We start from the raw sequence: 23,598 nt of genomic DNA on the forward strand, positions 1-23,598 counted from the left end.
GCATTAGCAAATCATATTATATATGTATTTTTTCTATTTATTCCTTTTAAACATTGGAAGTTGCAATATCAATTTTGACCAGTAGAGTGTAGTATTGTTTACTTAATAACTTGTAACTTAAAGGAAGGTTTTTAAATTTTTAATTTTTAATTATGAATGAGGTTTTTAACTTTTAATTTTAATTATGAATGAGGTTCAAATAAGCATTTACTAAAATTGACAATATATATGGCTTATTCATTAAGTAAATAGGTTTTATAGTTACACTTTGGCATTGTAAATGGCACTTTATCACTATTATTAAATTCATCATTATGTACTTAATTAATCTATCTATTTCATTGGTTGTATGTGTTGATTCAATTATATTCAAATGTATTTAAATAACTGACAAGTGGCTTTATGTGTTTGTATTATCTGAAGAAGGCTTGACGAAACGTTTGATGTGATTTTACACAGCGTATTGTATTGTGTCTACTGTGGTTGGCAGGAACCCTAATAAACCTCTACTTTTATTTTGAGCCTTATCGTTGTGGAACTGGTGCTTTTTGCTTGGTTATTTGTGCAGCCGGCACCTTCCTTTTGATACGTCATATGCTTAGTTACCTTGACTTTACTTTGAGTACAAGTACCTTTCCATTGCTGATATGATGCTGATTTGTGAAGATGTGTTAGGTGGCTCCTCTCTGTTCTTTCATGGCTGTGTTAAAAAGTTATTGTGGTTAGAGATTTCCCCTTATTTGCACTTTATTGGGTTATAGTAGATGTTCACGTCAAGTGGGCAGATGTAGGTATTTTTTTATTATTTGTTTAAGGAGGGATGGTTCCATGATAATTGTATGTAGGCATGGGTATTTAACATGGGCTGCAGTGACAATATGTTTTTAGATGAAGTGGATTTCTTGGGATCGCATTTGGTATTAAATTATGTAATTGTTGTATCCCTGTTTCTGATTGAGGAGGATTTTTTTATGTCTGAACAAAAAACATCTTTATTAAATTTTCCTGTATGACAGGAAATCTTACATTTATATAAATGAAAATAAAACCATACCGACACAATCTCAGTTGCAAACATTATACCTTACAAACTGTGCCAACACAACTGTAGCTGCAAACATTATACATCACTTTTAATATATCCAGTCATTGTCAGTCAACCATTGCATAGCTCATTCAAATCCTGCCTTCTTTTAAACCTCATTCCTCCTCTGCATATATTGATCCCTCATTTCCTATTTTTTCTTATGTAATTTACTCCTGTTTTTTATCTCTGTTACTGTCTTCGTTGCTTCCAGTAAAGTTGGTTTAGATATTGATTTCCATTTTCTATTAATTGCCTTTTTGGCAGCCATCATAATTAGACTCAGCAAGGCCGTACTATGTCTAGGCAATTCCAAGTCTGCATCATAGCTGTAAAAATCATTCCCCTAGTTACTCCAGTTTGCTTACTCAGCATCTCTGACTGTGCAAATTGCAGGGAATCTTTGAAGTCCGCCAACTCATTACACTCCCAGAAAATACATTCCCATTTACCTCATTCTTCCCCATCACACCTCTGACATTTGCCATCTACCTGAGGAAAAATTCTTTGGAGCCTGCTTGGGGTATAAAAATACCTATGTAAGTACTTCAGGCAAAGAACTTAAATCTTCTAGACTTGGTTGCATATTTGGGAGACATACATATATCCCCCCATTGTTTCCTTGTGAATTACTTATCCAGTCTGTCTTCCCAATCCTTCCTAACCTCCTCTGATTGATTTTTATAGTTATCATGCAATATTTTATATGCTCTACTAATTATTCCTTTCTTAACAGGAACTTCTGTTCTAGATTCTGCCAAAAACTCTACCAGTGCTGGTCTTTCATTTAGGACTCCCCTATTTCTTTCTCTTTGCCTATACTTCTGATATCACTCCATGATATGGAAGGCAGTCTCTAACCTGCAGTCCAAATAAGTTCTTGGCATATTCCCATTCTATTACATTTCCATCTGTAGTTATTTACTCCCAATACCTTGGTTGCCTTACCAATTTTCTCCAATATATTCCTGCCCCCTTTTGCCTGTTGTCTGTATCCCTAATTGCAGTTATCCCTATTGGCAGAATCTCCTTTCTCCATTCCTGTATTGACTTAGTTCTTAGAATATCTTCTTCTACTTTATGAATATAATTTTCTGTATGATTATTGTTTTTCTCCTTAAAGGTCTGAATCTAAAATTCCAGCCCCTCCATTACTTGAGCTTCCCTGTTTCATCATCATCTCTTTCCATTTTGAATATAGTTTTCTGCTTGTGCTATGTATAAGAGCCTTAACTGTGCTGCTGTGAAATATCCCTTCAACTATGGTAATCCCAGTCCGCCCTGTTCTACTGAAAGAATAATCTTATCGCACTTGAATCTTGCCGTGTTCCCCTCCCATATAAAATCCTTCAGCTGTTTATTAATTACTATCCACAGTTTCTCCTCTTTTTGATAAAAGTATGCCTGACCTGTGTATAAAACTAAAGGGACTAAAAACATTTTAACTGCTTGTATCTTACTGTCGAAATCCATATAATAGACTTTCCATTTCCTCAGTTTTTGTATTATCTTTTTAGTCTCTTCCTACATATCCTTAAATGCTACAATGGTATCTTTTTAATCCATACTCCTAAATACTTCCTTTTCTCATGTCCCCATAAGTATGGTTATTGCTAAACCAATTTATATGTGGGTACACAGTTTACCGCTATTGGTGTTTTGTTTTAGCTTCATTAATTTTGTATCCTGAAAAGGTTTGAAGATGTTTCAGTATGTTCCACAGCACTGTAATGCCCCTTTTTGTTATTGTCAGGTATAAAATAATCTCATTTGCAAATAGAGCCAGCTTTTCTTGACCACCATACTAATTATATCCTTGAATTTCTGAGTCCCTTATTTTCTTTGCCAGTGGTTCTAAATATATTGCAAATAACAAAGGGGAGAGATGATACCCCTGCTTGATTCCTGTGCTCAAGCATAGAGGACCCCACCCACTTTAATTTTTGACTCTTTTTTTCCCTCATCCTCGTAATCAGCCTTAGAATTTTTTCTGGGAATGCAAATGCTTCCATTGCTCTGCTCATAAAGTCCCAGCTTACTTTGTCAAATTAGTTAAGAAAAAAGTATCCAGGCTGGGTAAACACTCTGTTTTCACCTCAGAGCATCCAAGTAAAAAGAAAAGAAAAAGCGAACTGACCACGGCTGTTTAAAACAATTAAAGATTTATTGAAAGTTAGCGCTTTTACGATAGATAGCAAATCACTTCATCAGACTCTAGTAAAACCACACAAACTCTGAAATTTAAAATACAGCATATCCAATCAGGAAGCTGCTCATCAATGACATCATTAATTAAGCTCTATTAACTAAGTACAGATGCATACAATATGTTCAAGTAAAAATTGTACATCACATTAAAAAACTAAACAAAACAGGGTATTAATATAAAATGTATAATACAATAAATAACTAAGCATTTATTTATACATACTTCAGATATCAAACTTTAGTGACTCCTTTTGTAGTCAATAAATAATTCAATATATATATATATATATATATATATATATATATATATATATATATTTCTTAAAGCTATAATATTTATATATTTGGTACTTATTACGTTTGGATGACTTAACATTCCATCAATGCCTCAAAGGCCTTGCTTTTAAAAATGGTTTAAGTGATACTGCACTATTAAGACCTGGAAATCTATCTGCCTTTAATAGTAATATCCATTTCTGTTCGACTTCTTCCACTCTATTGTTGATGTCTCCCCCACGGCTATTGGGTTCAACTAATTCAAGTGCCATAAAATTAAAAACATGCTCTGAGCCATTAGACTGGACATGTTGAGCTAGAGCACTAGTTTCTTTTAATTTTGCTATGTCTTTAGTATATTCCTGTATGCGTTCTTTCAGCATCCTGGTGATTTTCCCCACATAAAAAGCATAACAATGTTTGCAGAAGCAGAAATGCACTAGAAACTGGGTCCTGCAATCTGCATAGAAATCAGTGTTGATATTAAAGCCAGAAACTGGGTGATGGAAAGATTTACTATATAAAAAGTTACATGCTGTGCATCTCCTACATGGAAATGTACCAGTTCTTTGTGATAGTTGCCCCTTCCCATAGCTGTTAAAAGGTGTCTTATAACAAAGTTGTATTTTTAACGAATTCTTGTTCTTAAAAGAGAAACCAGGTTTGTTATCTATAAGTCCCTCTAATTCATCGATAGATCTCAAAATATTCAAGTTTTTCTCAAAGATCTCACAAAACCTCTTTGATTCGCTGGAATAGGTCAACGGAAATCTAACTTTGTTATTGTGTTTCTCAGTAGCTCATGTTTCGTAGTTACTATTGCTTGAAAAATAGGGATTACCTCTAGAGCTACGTCCATTGTACATTTCCTCAATACTTTTATCTATCTCTTTGCTGTTATATCCTCTCTGTTTAAATTCATCCTTTAATAAAGTCACAGCTTCCTCTAAACCTTCTTGTGTATTAAAGTCGCAGCTTCCTCTAAACCTTCTTGTGTATTATGTAGTCTGCTCATACGCATGAATTGTCCCTTAAGGACATTTTTACAGACGTGTGGGGTGCATGCTACTCTTATGTAAAATGCTATATGTTATGTAGTCCAATCTCGCCTACATTCTTACCCGTGGGTTCTGAGTCGAATGTTGGCTCCGACTCAGCCATACTTTTTAGCTCGAAGTCTTTTTATTGGCTGGGCTAAGATGGTATCCCATGCTGCACTGCTCTCTATCCCCAGATCTCGTTTGCCGCTCGTGTAGCTCGGACGTGGTCTCGCTCTTGGCTGTGGTTAAGTACCCTTTTTCTTCTTTATCAGTGAAATATTTTGCAAAAAAGCTATTATAATAGCTATTGTGTGTTCTTGTCTTGTCTTGTGGAAAAGTTGGGTTTTTGATCTTTTGTTCTGTGGTATCCCACTAGCTGTTTCCAACGGGCTAGGCCCGTTTTCAGTTAGAGGACCTAGTCTGTCCCCTTGCTTTCCTTGTGTCATAAAAGTTTACCGGGACTAAAAACCATTTAAATTAGAGGTATTAGTCCTTCCCCCCCTTGTGTTTGTGTCTTGGGATCATTTAACTTAGAGATCTTGTGGTATTCTGTTTGTTGTAGGTTTTTTCCCGCCTTGTGACTGTTTGACCGTTGGTCCATTTATTCAGTGGTTAATTGTTGTTTGTGCTTAATTGCTGTTGGATAACTATGTCCAAAGATACTAAGGAGCACAAGCCCTCGGGCTTCAAGAAATGCTCTAGGTGCAGTTATAAAATGTCCATTACCGATGGACACTGTGTGTATTGTCTGGGAGCGATTCATCTCCAGGAGTCGTGCAGCTTCTGTCATGCCTTTAGTCCGCGAGTTCTTCAGGAAAGGAAGAATAAATTGGTTTTGAAGGGACTTCTGAAACCCTCCTTCGAGGAGGGTCTGGAGAGTGCTTCCAGCTCTAAGGCAAAAATCCTCAGTATCAAAAAAGAGATCTCAGGCTCCATCAGTCTCTTCGGAGCCACCGGAGAAAATAGCAAAGTCTGCTTCGACATCTTCAGCTCCATTGTCCTCAGGGCCACAGGAAGTGTCAGTTGTTATGGAACCTGCTTCGGCTCCAATCTTCTTGGAACCTGTTCGGAGCCGATCGCCGAGCATTAGGCCAGTATCCCCTCCTCGCAGGTCCCCTTCAGAGAGGAGGTCTCAATCTCCTTCCCTATCCTCCAAATCTTCCAGGACCTTATCAGATGTGAACGTCGATAGAGTGGTGCAGAGACTCCTTCAGTCACCGGTTCTGGCAAAATTGTTCTCTGCTCCGACCCAGTCGGTTCCAGAGCCGGTCCCTCAACCTGCTTCAATACTTCCTCCTCCGAGCACATCTCAGCTTTCAGAGCCGGAGTGTTCGGCTCCATGTGATGTCCCTAGGTCGGTTCCGACAGCCGCTCCTGGCATGTCGGTGCCGACATCAGCTCCGACCCCGTCGGCGCCGTCCACAGGGTTCAGGGCTCAGGATTCTTCAGTCGGACCCGAGGGAGAGACTTCGGGACACCTCTCAGCTCCTAGTCTCCCTCTTGGTGCTTCGGCACGGGGAAGTTTGACTCCTGTCTCGGCTTCAGAGGCTGGTCATTCTTCGGACTCGGGGGGGGGGGGGGACCAGCCTTTGAGGCCATGCGGAGCGTGCTGGCCAGGTCGTCAGCGGCATCATGCGGGTCAGTCATTCTGTCCCCTACAACACCGGTGCAGGTCTCTGATCACCATCTGTCTCTGGACGGCGGAGCCCCAAGGCCTCAGGATACCCCCACGAGTGGTCCCCATATTTCTGAGGAGTCACCCAGAAAGAAAACGTGCAAGAGGAAGCACATAGATTCCCAGGATGAGTCTCTCACATCAGACACTGACCTCGAGAAATCTGAGGGGGTCCCCCAAGTCATCCTCTGAGGATGTTTCTTTCTCTGACATCCTAGAGATTTTGAAGCAAAGAGGTGACTGGCCATCCAAAGCTCCCTCCAAGGAGGAGTCTGTCTTCCTGAAGGCCTTTGGTGCTCATCCCTCCGCCTCCTGGATATCTCCACCCTTCGACGAGCTTCTGGATTTGGTTTGTCGAAGGTTGTGGGAAACCCCTGACTCTGTGGAACCAGTCCCAAGTAAACTTTTGTCTGCTCCTCCTGATAAGGAATTTCTATCCAAGGAAGTCCCTGTGGATGCCATGGTGGTGGCAGCTGCCACCCAGAAGGAATTAGCTGAGACATCTTCCACCGTCCATTCCCCTAACAAGGAGTCTAGGACTGTGGATCTGTACGGGAAGCGTACTTTTTCTTCAGCGACCTTTACCTTATGGTCACTGAATTACTTATCACACTTTACACGGCTCCAGAGAGATCTCCTAAAGGAGCTTGGAGATGCTGTCACGGGTAATGTTTCTGAGGTGGTGGCCCAGAAGGTCTTTGCTCAGATGTCTAACCTCAATTCTATTGCAAACTCCTCCATGAGGCTAATCTCCTACGCAGCCAAGGGAGTGAGAAGGGCCGCAAGTTCAGGAGTTGCTCTTAGGAGGCAGGCCTGGATGTGCCTTTGTCATTTCGTGTAGGCCTTCAAGTCTTCATTCACCGAAGCCCCGTTTGATGGTTCCTCTTTGTTCGGAACCAAGGTGAAAGACACACTCACTAGGTGCGAGCAGGAGGGAAAAACTCTGTCTGCCGTAGGAGTCCATTTTTCCCTTCCCTCTAGGCCTTATTCCAAGGCTCAGAGAGGTGGCAAAATGTGGTTCAAGAAATGACAGAGGTTTTTCCTGGTGCACAAGGTGAGCCCCCCTCCAGAGGCAGGGGAGGGGGTGGTTATTCAGGAAGACGCCACCCTAGGGGCAGAGGAGACCCTCGCATTTCAGGAGACCACTATTCCTTTCGTGGTTCTCCCTACTCCCGCTCCTGATGGGAGGCCCAACTGTGTGTTTCCGGAGCCAGTCGGGGGTCGAATCTCATTATACCTGGAGGCCTGGCAAGATATCACCCAGGACCAGTGGGTGCTATGAATAATTTCTGGAGGATGTGTCATTCCCTTCTCGTCAAATCCTCCTCCAATCAAGAAAATCCCAGATGTTCCACCCAGTCAAAGGGATTACGCAGCTTCAGAAGTTTCAAAGCTGCTAGAAAAAGGAGCCATCCAACATGTCCCCTCAGACCAGATCGGATTAGGGACTTACTCCAGATTCTTTTTGGTGCCGAAAAGGACAGGGGACATGAGACCCATTTTGGATCTCAGCCGATTGAACACCCATTTGCAAAAGTCCAGGTTCCGAATGGTCACGTTGCAGTCTGTTTTCCCATTGTTGGGAAAAGAAGTGTAGATGTGCTCCATCGACCTCAAGGATGCTTACTACCACATAAAAATGGACAGGGCATCCAGAAGTCACCTATGCTTCCGGCTGGGAGCCAATCACTTTCAGTTTCGAGACCTGCCCTTTGGTCTCACCACAGCTCCCAGGGTGTTTACCAAATGCATGGCAGTGGTGACTGCTCACTTGAGACATCAGGGATTCCAAGTGTTTCTGTACCGGGACGACTGGCTCCTTACTGCCACCACCAGGCATCTACTACTTCAGACCAGGGATGCTACTATCAACCTATGTCAATAGCTGGGCATCACATTGAACTGGGAAAACTCTGACTTGTTCCCCTCACAGCGTGTCACTTTTATAGGTGCCGAATTAGACACCGTCCTCATGCAGGCGTTTCTACCACAGGAAAGAATCAGAGTCTTATGACAACAGGTTTACGCCTTGCTCCCTCTGAGAAGAGTGAAGGCAAGATGGGTCCTCCAATTGTTGGGGACAATGGCTGCTACGATTATGTTAGTCCCACTGGCAAGGTTACATATGAGGCTCCTTCAGTGGCTACTCTTCACCCAGTGGTCTCTTCAACGTCTTAAACTTTCTCACCCTATTCTATTCACAGACAGGTGCAAACAGGATCTCAGTTGGTGGCTTCGCACCGACAACCTCAATGCGGGAAAGCCATTCGTTCCTGCACCCCCCGGTTGCCACGGTGACCACGGATGCCTCCCAGATGGGGTGGGGGGGCATTATCTAGGCAGGACAGTCCAAGGTACGTGGCAAGAGCATGAGATGCATCTGCATATCAATGTCCTGGAGATGAGAGCTGTGCTACTAGCGTTGCAAGCACTTCAGAGTTTCCTTCCTCTCGGGACTATTGCAATCCACTCAGACAATATGTCAGTGGTGTGGTATCTGAACAAGCAGGGAGGAACCAAGTCATATTCCCTTTACAGAGAGGCCTGGCGAGTGTGGCAGTGTCTTCCCAACGTTTTCTGGTAGCAACGCACATTCTGGAGAAGTCCAATGCGATCGCAGACAGGCTAATCAGAGCTATTCTGATGCCTTACGAGTGGTCCCTGAACTGTCAAGTTGCGGAGCAGATCTTCCGCAGGTGGGGTCAGCCTTGCTGCGACCTTTTTGCCAGCCCCCTCAATGCCAAATGCAGCAGCTACTTCAGCCTGATTCCCCCCCAGGGGGAGTCACCCAGGGACACTCTAGTCCACGATTTGCCCTCCGGTCTACTATATGCCTTCCCTCCGGTTCCCTTGCTGTCAAAGGTTATTCAGAAAGCGCAATCCTTGGGAAGCAAAATGATTCTGACTGCCCCACACTTTTTTCGTCAAATTTGGTTCCCCTTTCTCCAACCCTGTCTCATGGACGCTCCTTGGATTCTGGACCCACAATCAGACTTACTGACTCACATGTCAGGGCAGCTCCATCCCTCTCTTCAGACCTTCCAGTTGACAGCCTGGCTACTCCACTTCCATCATTAGTTAGGAGTCACCAATTTTCGCCGGAGGTGGTTCATATTCTATCTTCCTCTCATAAGCCTTCGACCAGGAAGATTTATTACAGCAAATGGAAGAGGTTTTCAATCTGGGCACATGCCAAAAAGATTGACCCTTATACAGCTCCAATTTCATCTGTATTGGAGTTCCTGTCTATGCTTTTTAACCATGGTTCAGCGGCCGCAACAATTAAAGTCCAGTTGGCGGTGATTTCTACCTTTCATGTCGCAGACAAACCTAGTCTAATGGCACATAGACTCTGTAAGGCTTTCCTGAAGGGCACTTTGTTACTTCATCCTCCGGTCTCGGAACCTGTTATGCCTTGGGACTTAAACTTTGTTCTACAGGGTCTTACTTCACCCCCCTTTGAGCCTGCAGCCACTTGCGATTTAAAATTCTTAACTTTGAAGACTGTCTTTTTGGTAGCCATAACGTCAGCCAGACGCGTTTAGGAGCTTCAAGTTTTATCAGTCAAACCCCCTTATTTGATTTTTCATAAGGGCAGGGTTTCTCTCAGACCGAATCTCTCCTTTCTTCCCAAAGTAGCGTCAGTTAGTAACCTTAACCAATCAACTGAATTGCCAGTGTTTTTTCCTCAGTTCTCAAACAAGTCAGAATTCAAATTTCATCAATTGGATGTGCACAGACAATTATGTTTTTATTTGCACAGAACAAAAGACACCAGAAAATCTGATAAGTTGTTTGTTTCATTTTTGGAAAACAGAATTGGGTCTCCTGTTTCCAAAGTAACGTTGTCCAGGTGGATTTCCAGTTGTATTTCTTTCATCTATACCTCAGGGGGAAAAGATTTACCGTTTCGGTTGAAGGCTCACTCTTCCCGGTCTGTATCTACATCTACAGCTTTTCAGGCCAGACTGTATATGGATTATATTTGTGCTGCTGCTACTTGGGCATCTCCTCACACCTTTGTTACTCATTACAAATTAGATGTGGTATCTAGGGGCAGGTCTTCTTTTGGTTCCACAGTGCTCAGGAGTATTTTCCACTGAGCCTCCCAGGATTTAGGTGCTGGGGACGCTGTCCCACAGGTAAGAATGTAGGTGAGATTGGACTACGTAACATTAAGAAGTTAAGTATTCACCATAGCGTTCGATGTATGTAGTCCATCTCGCCTCACATTCTTACTTACCACCCCTCCTTCCCCCGTCCTGGAGGATCTGGAGGTTAGGCCTGGTTTCAGAGTTCCCTTCATTCTTGGTTTGTTTTTCCTTTCCTTAGGTGTTATGCATGGAGAATGAGTGCTGGTGCTTGCAGCAAACTAGATCTGGGGATAGAGAGCAGTGCAGCATGGGATACCATCTTAGCCCAGCCAATAGAAAGACTTTGAGCTAAAAAGTATGGCCGAGTCTGAGCTGACATTCGGCTCCAAACCCACGGGTAAAAATGTGAGGCGAGATGGACTACATACATCGAACATTATGGTGAGTACAAAACTTCTTGTTTTGCGACTGGGTTTCCTATAAAGACTAGTTATCATTTCCTTTAACATTGTCTTATGAATCTTTACATCTAGGAATTCTATCGCCTGCTCTGAATAATGATAAGTGAATCTTAAAAAGTCAGTTGAACCTTGTAAGAATTGAACAGATGTCTCCAGGCTAGCTACACTCCCTCCCAAAAGCAGAAAAACATCATCTACAAAGTGAGTGTACCATAAGATGTCATGGAGCCTCCTCTAACCTTGACATATTTAATTCTTCCATAAACATTTCCATTTGCACCTTTCCTTGATTTCCATATTTCTGTGCTTTATTCAGACATTCATAGAATTTTCGAAATATATTTCTAATACTTATACAGGATTCCTTGTTATCCTACTTGTTATAGGCGTTCCAAGCTTGGTGATAGCCCTTTCTACTTTCTCTTGTCTGAGTCGTTGTGCTAAAAGTTTTTTACACTCTAGAGTTATCAAAAAAAAAAAAAAGTTGCTTAGCAGCAATCTTTTTAAACTCATGCATGTTATTGAAGTAATCCCTTATTTTCTGTTTAGCATTCTGCAGTTGCTCCTGTTCTTCTGTGAAATTCTCCCTATTTGCAATACTTTAACATTTGTCAGTCCCTCTCAATAATTCTTGTTACTTCTTAGCCATATCTCCCTTTCTATTATTTCCACTCTATTTTTAAATTACATTTTAATTGTATCCCACTCCCTAGCTATACTTTCAGAAGAAATTTCTATCTTCTCTAATATCTCCTGAATAATTTCCACTGCCAATTCCTTAAATTCCTCTCTTTTCAACAAATAGGCGGGAAAGCGCCATTGTCTCATTTTTATTTCATTACCCTGTGTTTTTTAGTTATTATTGACGCATGATCTGAAGTAGTTATTGGGTGCATATCAAAACCTTCAATTAAATGCACATGTTCCTGTGAAATGTAAATTCTGTCTAGTCTAGTCCAGTTTTTGTATCTTGGGGAATAATATGTAAATTCAGTCCGAACTCCTAGTATTGAATTCACATTTTCCATGCCAAATATTTTCATAAATTTCTTTAAAAATCTACCCTCCTTTGTTATATTTTCCCTTCTTAGCCCCCCAGACACATCTTCACTTTTGCAAATCAAATTCCATTCGTCACCTGTAATATTCCTTTCTGAAAGCTGATTATTTCTCCCAGAATTTTCTTAAGCTCCATTATATTAGTTTTCAGTGGAATGGAAATACATGCCACTGTAATCCTTCTCCCCTGCCAGTAGCCCCTTAGTACTAAAAATCTGCCATTATTATCTTTTATGGTTTCACCAGATAAAACCACGAATGAGAATGGAGATTTGGGTGACATTAATAATGCCACCGAAGATAGGGAATTATTTTGGATATTAAATCTACAATCTGACAAAGAGGGTGGCTTGAATGATAAGGTCTCTTTAAGATCTAGATTGAAATGTGGGAGACCTCAAACATTGTGTAATATGTCTTGTGATTTTAAAAGGTATTGTTATTGGCTTTGATATACTTTGTTTTAATATAGATTGATTATTTAATTTATTTGATTTATGGTCTGAAGAAGTGGAGTTATCTCTACGAAAGTGCTCACCTTTATTGTTTTATTAAGGTTCTTTGGCCATTTACAAACGTTTGTTTTTATGATTTTTTGTTTATACTGTGGCATCATTCTAGGTGACGGTAGTTTGCTGATCAAGGTTAGGGACATACCTGCTTGGGACACATACTCAGAGAACTCGACCATGTCTCTTTGTATAGTCCAGTGAGGTATGTTTCTGATCATTCACACCAACATGAACTATGACAGAGTCATAACAGTACTTGTTGCTGAAGAGACCTGATTGCATGCATGCTATGGCGAATCCTGGTACCGGACAAGCAGCTGACCATGACTTTCTCCTTGGCCAGCCTGGTGAGTGGGACATCCGTATGTCTCAGTATTGAGTCTCCAATGACAAGAAAAATTGTTTTTTGAGTGTTACACCTTACTGGCTTGATGGGTGAGACACTGGTCCTGTAGTGTGTCATGAATGCTGTGGAGACTGTGTTAGCTGTAGCAGACTTGTTTTATGGAGGTCTCTGGTGTTTCAGTAATTTTTTGGAAAGACCTTCCGCATATGTGGATTTACGTGTGTGATGACTAATATTTGTATGAGTAGTGGTACTGTGTGAATATGTAGTAGTGTGTGAGTTGATGACCTTCTCCATGTTACTGTTTTGAGTGAGAGAGAGAATGGGTTCGAGATTCTTGGTGTAAATGTATCTCTCGCACTCTGTACTAGACTGTGTTGTTAGTAGAGGGTTGTCTGTGTAGATGAGGCAATTGCTACACTGCCTCAAGAGATCCAAATCAACAGGGTTGGCAGGAGAAACAAAGGTAGTCCAACTGTCCATAATGCTAGGTTGAAGACCGTTTTCGCTTGGGGTGGCTTTTCAGAAACAATCACTGAGGAACTCGTCAAATGAATATTTCTGCAACAGACTGGCGAAACCCAGAATGAAAGAAATGGAGAGGAAGAGTTATATCTCTAGGTAGAGCAAGACAGTAGAAGTAAAAGTAATCAAGTCCCTTGGAGATGGAGGAATAAAGCAAGATGAGGTGAAGTATTGGCCAAAGATGAAAGTGGAGATAATCCGAAAAGCTGGGAAGAGGTCAGAGAGGATGAAGAGAAATGCAAAAAGAAGTAGTATCAATGCAGGAAAAACTGGAAAAGATAAGGGAAATGGAGTGAAGGAATCTGGAAGGGAAGACAAAAAAATAGTTCTGAAGACAGGAAAAAATGATTAAGGTAAGGGAATAGAGAGGGCTTGAAGATCAGAAATGGAAACGTGAAAGATTAGTACAGGAAACAAGAGAAAAGGAGAGAGAGTATGGGAACATATGTTGATACAGATATGTAACTAATTCATGGAAGCTCAAGATATTTGCTTTTATACACGATGGGGAGGCAAGGGATATACTGGAGATGCAAAGAAGAGAAGGGATCCTGGACACATCTTTTGAGATTGCAAGGTGAAAGAGTTCTGAAGATAGTTACAAAACATAAATGGGATATCTTTTTTTTCCAGAAAATCCAAGTTGCTTGATTTCTAATCTTGACATCCACACTTTCACCAAGTATAACATGGATAGAATTTTGAGGCCTGGACTGGGTTTGGATGGAAAATGTATAATGGCAGTGAAATTTGAGCTAAAAAGCATCCAACATAGTTTAGCACACTTTTTATCATGACTGATTGCTCAGTATTCAATCAGAGATGAAAACTTTGCTGAACAGATGCATCTTCAGAGGAAAATGGGTTAACTATGTAAGGACACACTACAGCACAGTATTCTTTAACAGGCAGACTGATTCCTCCTTCATCTCCATAGACTTTGCAGTGCCTTTTTTCTGTCCTTGATTTGAAACACACTAATCCTAATTTGAGACCCTTTATTTTGTCTGTTACCTTCTCAGATTCTCACATGAAGGAATTGAGAAAAGGGTTATGAGTGCTTTAATAATTTAGTGGCATTCATTTGGCAGAGCTATTGAGAATGGAATTACCAAAAGAAGAGGAAGGGCACCTATAAAATACCTCTTTAAAACCTCTCTGGGAGAGGTACAACTAGTTGGTTGAGGATATGCCATGGTGAGTACCTTGAAAAACGCTTTAAGGGCAAGATCTTGTGTTATAGCTGTCTGTATAATTAACCTTTTAATTATTATGTATTAATTAGTAAATATGGGAATTAAGTGTTGCAAGGTTTTTGTGTTCTGAATTACTTTTACAAGTAATCTGAATAGGTGAACCCATTAATCTGAAGAAACACTGACAATTTTTATCTTCCCTGAGGTTGATAATTCCAAGTTGGTTATATTAGTTTTCATTCAGTTCAGGGGGCTTCCCCCCTCAAGCAGGAAAATGTTATTGCAAATCTATCATTTGATTGTTTGGGTTTCAGTTAAAAGCAGTTTGCAGGCTTAAACAGTATTTGTATTAAAATATTTGTCTTCTTTACCTGGTTTCAATGGTTTAATATATGTTTTAGTTGTTTCTTTTCATTCTATTGAATGCTTACTTTTTACAGCTAGAAATTCCATGGCACCAATATGATTGTAGAGTTTATATAAAGACTACCACATCTGTCCACTTTAAAAAACAGAAGCATACCACTATGGCCGTTCAAAGCTGTCCTGGAGCCAATTACCAAAATCCTTACTGATTCTAGCTTTTCTCAACATTTCATCTCCTTGACAACCCTTATTCTTCTTGTTTCACTTCCTTTTTAGGAGGTGATTAGGTGGATTCACCAGTCTGTCCCTCTTTCAAGAGCAACTATTTACCCTTGATGATGAGAATAACTCACTCTTTTTCCTTCTCTCTATACGAAGTCATAATGTACTTTTCAATGGGTGATATCCTACCATTACTTAGGAACAGTCATTGGTTAGCTCCATTTGAGTTGAAAAGAGCATTTATGTCACATTGCTCAGTTTACTCTGTCTTTTAGTGCATCTTTTTTTAGTGCATCTTTATTTATCCCTGCTCCTACAATATGTTACTAGATCCCACTTTATGCATGGATGATCTCTTGACTCCTGTTCTCCATAACACTGTGCTTTTACATATCTTGTTTGTATTTCTTACTGAAGCTGTTTTAAGGCTCTAAGCTTTTCTTTCTTTTTTTTTACTTAACAGCATTCTACTACTTTTATCTTTTCTTGCTAGTTCTTTGGTTCTGTTGCTTGGTTATTTATTTTTTTACCTCTTTACCTTTCATAATAATACCTAACCGGGAAAATCCGAAAGACACAACAACAACAACCTTTCATCATATCTTTCTTTATTTTATTCCCGTCTTTCTCTTGTTGGCCTTCCCTTCTGAACTTTCTCAAAGTGCTACGACTATTTGAATGAGTAAGGACAATGGCTTCATAATACAGTTCTAAACAAGCAATAATGCCTACAGAAGTGGGTTTTACAGGGAAATAATGGACTGCTCTGGGGAGTTGAGACCTGATGTCATGTTTGCAGGGTCTCTCTGTTGTTTTCCTTTAAAACCTACTCTGGACAGCATTAAAGTTTTGATGTTTTATTAGTTTTCAGTATTTAAATGCACATTTTGTGTAGGATTTTGATAAAAAATAGTTCCTCTGTCGCAGTCCATTTAATACATGTGATATCTCAGTAGACAAAGAATTATAGTTTTTGTAGCCAGTATAGTGCCTTTCTCCCACGATTACATGTTTCATGTATCATTGCTCACATACACAAACAGTACATGGAAACACCTACAGACTTGCAAAATAGAACATGGGAATGCATGTTTGCCTCACACACACACACACACACACACACACACACACACACACACACACACACACACACACACACAAAACAGGGAGAGAGACATCTACACAAAAACACACACTCAAAATTGAGATGTGTATACATAAACACATAGATATGTACACACATTTGCATATGTAAACACAAACAGTGTCACAACAGGAGTGCAAAAACACACACGTAAACACATACGTACATTACAGCAATAGCACGTGTGTGTGTGTGTATATATGTATGTATACAAACACACACAGTGTATGTTATTTCCTAAGCGTTGATTATGCTAAAGTATAAATTAGTGTGTATTTAAATGTTTCATGCTCAGGGGATATGTATGTTATTTCACTGTGAAGAGCAGAAAGAATGCCCCCCAGTAACTGTATTCAGGTGGACTTTTATATTAATGGAAGTGTTTTCTCCCAGTGCCTTGTAAGCAAGTTAATGAAGAATGTGCCAGTCATTTTTTTTTACCCTGCTGTGACATTGATTTCACTCTGTGTGTAGGTGCTGTCATTTTCCACCAGGGTGTTCTGTACCTTAATTTATCCTTTGGAACTCTGGCTGACTAGTGTTGTTTTATTATTTTAGAAGCCTGTTTCCTAAGATAATTTTGAGCATTGTTCTCTTGGCTGAAGGTACTATATATGCTCCCCTGTTTGATTTTCTTAATTTATTTAGTTTGAAGTAACATTGCGGTTGACTTTATTTTGCCTTTGTGAGTTGAACTAATTCTTAGATTGTTTGTTGTTCTACGTGCTTACACTGTCAGTGTATTGCTAACACTGATTTGTTTTATTAGCTTTAGTAGAGCTGCTTATTTTTCTATCCAACCATGCAGTTTTACTGTCTGGGATAGACTAGTCTATCTGCATTATGGCATTGCTTTGATTCAACCTTTATCTTTTAGGAGATGAGTTTGTTTGAGTTTTAGTTTATTTTTTCTGTGTATATTTTCTTATGTTACTATTTAAATGTATTTACTTTTGCATTGACCCGTATCATCTATCTTTAGCTCTGGTCATGACTGTGAGGGTCCCACAAGCGCTGCACTTAACTAGACATCAAATAAATTAATACAGAAAAACAGCAATGTTAATAATTTATTCCATTTGTGGACTAATTTTGTAATTAATTCATTTTTTAACAACAGACTTGACTGTTTTTACTGGGTATCTCTGATTTAAGCCATCCAGATATGGTGAGACAGATCTCATTTATACCACAATCCTCTACTGTTGTACATGGTTCTACTCTGCTAATGGTAGAGATTGAAGATGTTTGTACTTATCAATCCATTGTGAAAGAGAGATTTGTTTTTCTTAAACTCTCCAGTTTGGGTCAGATGTTCAGTTATTGCATCTTCATTTGCAAAGACATCTGTCTGCATCCCTCACTTCTCTTACTTACTGCTGTCACTGCAGGGTCTAGGCACCATGTATACAGAAGTAGCTCTAATAGCCTGCTCCTTAAAAGGACAAGAGTAAGCCCAATGGCTTCATTAGAGAGGTCCATGGCCTAGCCAGGCACTTAAACTGAGCATGTTCCTGAACTCTGATTGCTTGCAAAATGAGTGAACATCTCACCTTAGTCCTACTGTTTTGGCCTTGTTTTTACTGTCTAAAACACATTTAAATGTTAGGGAAGGACCTCTGTCTTTGTTCTCTTCTAGGTGACTTCTCTTACTCTATTTGCATGTAAGTTGGACAAATGGATGGAAAACTGAAAATTCATCTCTAATTTAGCACCCATGACCCTCATGGATAAGGGCAACAGGTAAATATCCCAACATGCCCTTGTTATGTATGCCCCTGGGTTATTCATGTGCAAAATATAAGAATTAAAACCTACCATGACGATATAAGGCTAGGCTTCTTAGGATTCTCACAGATCAATAAAATAGTAAGTAGCTATGAACCTATAAGACTTTTCAGCTTTTTATACTGAATAGAATCTGTTGACTTTGCTATGTCTTATTCACTGGTTTCTACTATCCCAGATGATAACTCAGTAAACACACTATTGTTAAGAAGCAGTTGAGGCAAGACATTTGGCATTTTGACTAGAAACAGATTAGCTGTATGCATTGTAGACATTTGCAGGGTTTTATTTCTTCAGAACTACAGCATATGCATTACTGTCAAAATTCCATATTAGTCGTCATTTTAACTCTTGTGCACCATTTTTTGCTTACAAGTTTATATTAATAGTTTTGCTATGTAATATAATGTACACTTGCAATTAAAAAAGTCTGAGCATTTATCTTTTTGCAGCCTTGCAGGGCTTGGCAGAAGTAAAGTCACCATACTTAGAGGAGTTATTAACTCTTCTTCTCACTATCAATGTGGAAACAACAGCTGCCCTACCTGCTACTGTATCAGTTGCAATGGTGAGTTCCTTGCTCCTTCGAGAAGGGGAAGAGCCCCCTGGAAAGCCTGAGACCATGGAATCCAGGTAAGCTGTCAACATTTTCAGTGTTTTCTGGTTGAGATTTGTTTTTGAGTCTAAAAAGTGTAACAACATGTAAGTGGACAGGGGCTAGTTAACGAGACTAACATGCTCATTTGTTAGAGGGTCTTAATACTTTAAAATGAAGTCACCTCTCAAAAGATCAGAGGCAGTAAATACATTACTAAGCACTCAGCTAGAAGGATGGCAGACTAAACAAGTGGCAACAACAGACAAAGATCTATAAATCAAATTTAGTCGTTTTAGTTTTTTTTAAGAGAGAAAATTTAACCCAGTGAAAATGTGTATGCTAACAGTAGAACATTCTGAGCCATGCATTGTACAGTGATGTAAAATGTTCGCAATGTAGTTTTTTTAACTTTTGTTTTTTCCCTTTTTTTTTTTTTGTTATTTTCTAGTTTAATATAGGTTCATGGGTAAGTACTAGGCAGACCATTTCAAGCCTAGCCAAACCTTATATTCAAAACTTCTTTCTGGCCTCAAGGAAGGCAAGACAAGGAGAGAATTTGATGCTGCCCATCCAGTTCTCAAGGTTTACTTTGTAAGTGGGAAGGGTGATACTCTGCTTCACATATAGTGGAAGTTTTCTGTGTTTCATTAAAGACATTTTTATAAATTTGGCATAAAATAGTTCCTATGTAGAACTCAAAGTATGCTTCCAAGTATTTGAAAAATACATTTGTGTGTGGATTTTAGACATGACATCTATTGCATTTGTCTGTCTTTATTGGTGTCGAACTGAGTTTTCTTAGTGCTGACCATTCCTGCCCATGTGGAGGCCCAGAACATTATGAACTTGGCAGGCTGGACCCTTTTGCCCCTTATGAGTTTGATGACTGCTGCTGCAGTCCTCACAGCGGTCTTCACTTGTTTAACAACGCTAGTGTTTTAGTGGCCTGAAGTGTCTGTTCTCATGTAGTGACCACTAACTTAAAGATCTTCTCTTGGTGTCAGATCTCTATTACCAGGATCTAGAGTTGTAGATAGTTCTCCACTTTTTAGGTGGCCCTCTCATTCCTGTAGTTGAACTGTTTATAGATTCTGATGGTGATTACATTGCTAGCATTGTGACGACCTCACAGCAGCTTCTTTGTGGTTCAAGAAAAGTGTTTCCCCTTGGTGGAAAAAAGGACTTTGCATTAGCCAGCTGGAGCAGTTTGTTTGTACCTAAAGCCATTTATTAATTTCCGTGTGTGAATCTGGCAGTGGGATATAAAAAGAAGCATCAGTCTGTCAACATGTCACATTTCAAGCAGTCTAAATGTCTTAACTGACTTTATGTGGAGGAATTCCTTCAGTCTTGTTTGAGTGCTGTGGATTCAGAACCCGTGGTCCTGGAGACCTTTTAGAAGTAGCCCACACTAAAGATTGACTTGTTTCTCACCATTGAGAATATGGTTCTCCTCTTCTGTTTGGTACAGTTAGGGCAGAAAGGAATTCATAATAATCACATTCTGCACCCAATATTGATGGAAATTCCTGCGGTTCTTCCTTCATTTCCATCTGATTCAGGACTTCCTTGTAGAATTCAGTGAAGAAAGCCCCAAGCTAATCTTCATTGTCCCGTACTTGTGTCAATATTTTGCATCATATAGCTTCAACTATCCTAGTTTTATTCCTCACCAAACTCTATATGAGAAAACTGCATCAATACTTGAGACATCTGTGGGAGCAACAAAACCAGACCCTGGAGACCGTAAACTCTGTGTTACCGTCTATCAGAAAAGAGTTGTGGTGGATAGAACAAATGAAGGCCAAAGAAAGTGTTCCCTTCAGGTAGCCATGCCACATTGGACTTTGACCATAGATATCTCAGTTATGGCCTGGGGATCCATATCCTAGTGCTTAAAGTACAGGGAGATTAGAAAACAGAAGAGAGCAATCATCCCATACATTTAAAACAAATGCTTGCTGATAAGCATGTGTGCTGCAGGTGTTCTCAACAGTTTGAAAAAAAGGCATCTTTGAAGTTGTAGCAACCAGTACCATGCTCATGTGGTACACCAGTGGTTAGGGAGGTACCAACTCTTATCAACTGTGCAGGCTGGTATTGCAGACTTGGGAATTGACCATCTAGTTCAGTTTCCTGCTGGCAGCTGCCTGCATCCTCTCGAGGTAGGGTTGCCACCTTTTCAAATGGCCAAAGTGGGACATTTTCAGAACACACATCAGATTTTATAGGCCGACACATACCCACGGTCAGTACAAAGGATAGAACTTTACCTTTTTGCCTAAATAAAAGCTTATTCTTGTAGCGGTTTAGTTGCTTATTCTGTTTTTTGTAACATTTAGGTATTTTAGATAAAGAAATAATTATTTTATGCAACTATTACATAACATATGGGACATAATTATGTCCTACAATCTCAGGACATTTGCCATCTTTAATATTTTTTGTCAGGACACACCTGCCCAAAGAGGGACTGTCCCTCGCAAAGTGGGACAGGTGGTAACCTTATCTCGAGGGAAAAACTCCATTACAGATTAGCTGAGTGGAACTCCGGCAGGCCCACATGTATGGGTGCTCCACACAAATATCTTTCTGTCGTTGGTGAACAGGTGAAGTGTACAAAGCGAAGACCTCTTGTTTTTTTGAGCAACAAGCAAACAATCAAATTCTGTTCTAGAACACCTCACAGTGAAGTTGGGCAAGTGAATATATTCTGTCGGAATTGGAAAAGCCTGTGGCTTTATGCTTTTTCTCCCCTGCCTCTTTGAAGCAATTAAAAAAATAAAGGAGGAGAAACTAGAGATTCAGTATTGTCTTTTCTGTCTCTCTCAACTAAAAAATATGTTGGATCTGACCTGATCCACTGCCAACAATTTTCAGACTTCCACCCTTGCATTTCATTAGATCTCATTTGCTGCCTGATCAATCCAGTTATGGCTTCCAGAGCTCAGTGATTTTTTTTTTTTTTTTTTTTTTGCTGTTTTCAGTCAGAATTTTTCAGGTAAGTTTCTTTTTCATAGTTTTTTGTAGATATCTTTATATAGCTCATTCCTTTTAGGTGTAAAGGTTTCTGATTGTTAGATACTTTAGTAATGTTATTAGCCTTTTTTCCTTTTGGGCATTTCTCACATTTTTCTTCCTCCCTTCCAAGGTGTGTGCGTGCTCGTGCGTGCGGGTGCATATGTGTGCGCGCGTGTGGTGTGTGTGTGTATGTATGTGTGTGTGTGTGTGTGTGTGTGTGTGTGTATATATATATATATATATATATATATATATATATATATATATGGGTCTACTTCAAATTAAGAGGAGGCAGTCAGCCAGCTTTTGGAAGTTTGCCCTTTTTCCTACTACAGTTTAATTTCAGAGTTGGTGTATTTAGTTAGGGGGCTGTTGGGAGTGAAACCCCCACTTTGGTGGGTGTGATATGCTTCCATTTGTTTTTTTTTTTTTTCCATATTGGCCGACTGCCTCTTTTCCCTGGTGAAAATATTGGCGTTGTGGATTTTCGTTTAACTGCAAGTTCGGTGTCATCGTCTCAATTATTTAAAATTCGCGTAAGTGGTATTTCATTAATTTGAAGTAGAACCACCCACACACACACACACACACACACATATATATATATATATATATATATATATATATATATATATATAGGACTATTGAGCAAATGTTCAGTAGTCCGAATCCACAATAACCGAATGCACTTCAACGAAAGTGCTTTCACTGAAATAGTGCGTTCAAAAAAAAAAAAAAAAAACAATAAATCTTTTTTTTACGCAGGGGGCCAAGCCCCCCTGCACCCCGCACACCCCCCTACTTTTATATTCTCACTCCAAGGTCGCACTACAGTGGAGAAAAGGGAATTCTCCCTTAACTGCACCGTAGTGCGACCGGCACAACCAGCATACATAACCGAAAGTGCTGCTTCGGCAGAAAGTACCGCCAGGGATCTGTACAGATCCCGTGTGTGTGTATATATATATATATATATGTGTGTGTGTGTGTGTGTGTGTGTGTATCCGTGTTTGTGTGTGTGTGTATGTATGTATGTATGTATATATATATATATATATATATATATATATATATATATATATTTATACATACATATACATACACACGTGTGTGTGTATGTATGTAGGACATATATTTATTTTTTTATTTTTGGAAAACAAAAAATATCCAGCACTAAAATGAACATCAGTAATGTTAACACTTTAATAGAAAATTTCCACAGTGAACAACAATCTAAAAAGATCTGGCTTTCAACATTAGTAGCTCTCATTTTAAGGAGGTTTTGAACTGCTCACTCCATTAAATACAAGCGATCCAGTCACATGACTGAAACACATGAAATGCTTAGTTGAAATGTCATTACATTTAAAATGAATTAAAATGTATTCACATTATTTTAATCCAATTCATTCCATAAAAATAAATTACTATAAAGTGGTGCAACAGGTAGCACACATGTTTTTGGTGTTGAAGGCTGAGGGTTCTATCCTGACAATAGGAAGATAGATTACTGACACTGTAGTGTAGCATAAGTAGGGTACTGTACTCCTGAATGTCTTCCCTTGTATGAGACATTATATTGAGGCCCCATCTCCTCTAATAGCTTGAGTATGGATGTAGAAATTTCCACAGCACCTGTTGAAAAGATTAGGGTTCCTTTATTTATATACAAAAATAAATCTTATTTACAAATTATTTACATATTTACAAATATATCGATATGTGCAAATATATAAATATACAAATGTGTTCACACATATTCATAATTTCTATACACTCATGCTCCTTATTAGACCCCCCCACTCCTTTTTCCATAACCATTATCTGATTTTGCTTAATATTGTTGATAAAATCCATTTACTGTTAACATCATTTTATTTATTCTTTCATTCGATATAAGCCAAATAATGTAAAATAACTTTTTATCTATTCTTTTAACATATTCTTTACTTCTATTCTTATAATATCCATTTTTAATAGTGT

General features: G+C 39.5%; 1 protein-coding gene across 3 annotated transcripts in view; it reads left to right on the top strand.

Moving 5' to 3' along the window:
* INTS1 (integrator complex subunit 1) overlaps positions 1–23,598 on the top strand; it is a 2,399,836-nt gene that overhangs the window by 1,757,988 nt on the left and 618,250 nt on the right. For all 3 annotated transcript variants that reach the window (XM_044089756.1, XM_044089757.1, XM_044089758.1), the window contains exon 34: positions 18,449–18,629. In XM_044089756.1, coding sequence (XP_043945691.1) covers positions 18,449–18,629 — 181 coding nt within the window. The remainder of the gene's footprint in view (positions 1–18,448; positions 18,630–23,598) is intronic.

This window comes from Protopterus annectens, chromosome 12.part0 (assembly GCF_019279795.1).
Source record: "Protopterus annectens isolate FY-2018-M chromosome 12.part0, PAN1.0, whole genome shotgun sequence".
NCBI classification, from domain to species: Eukaryota; Metazoa; Chordata; order Ceratodontiformes; family Protopteridae; genus Protopterus; species Protopterus annectens.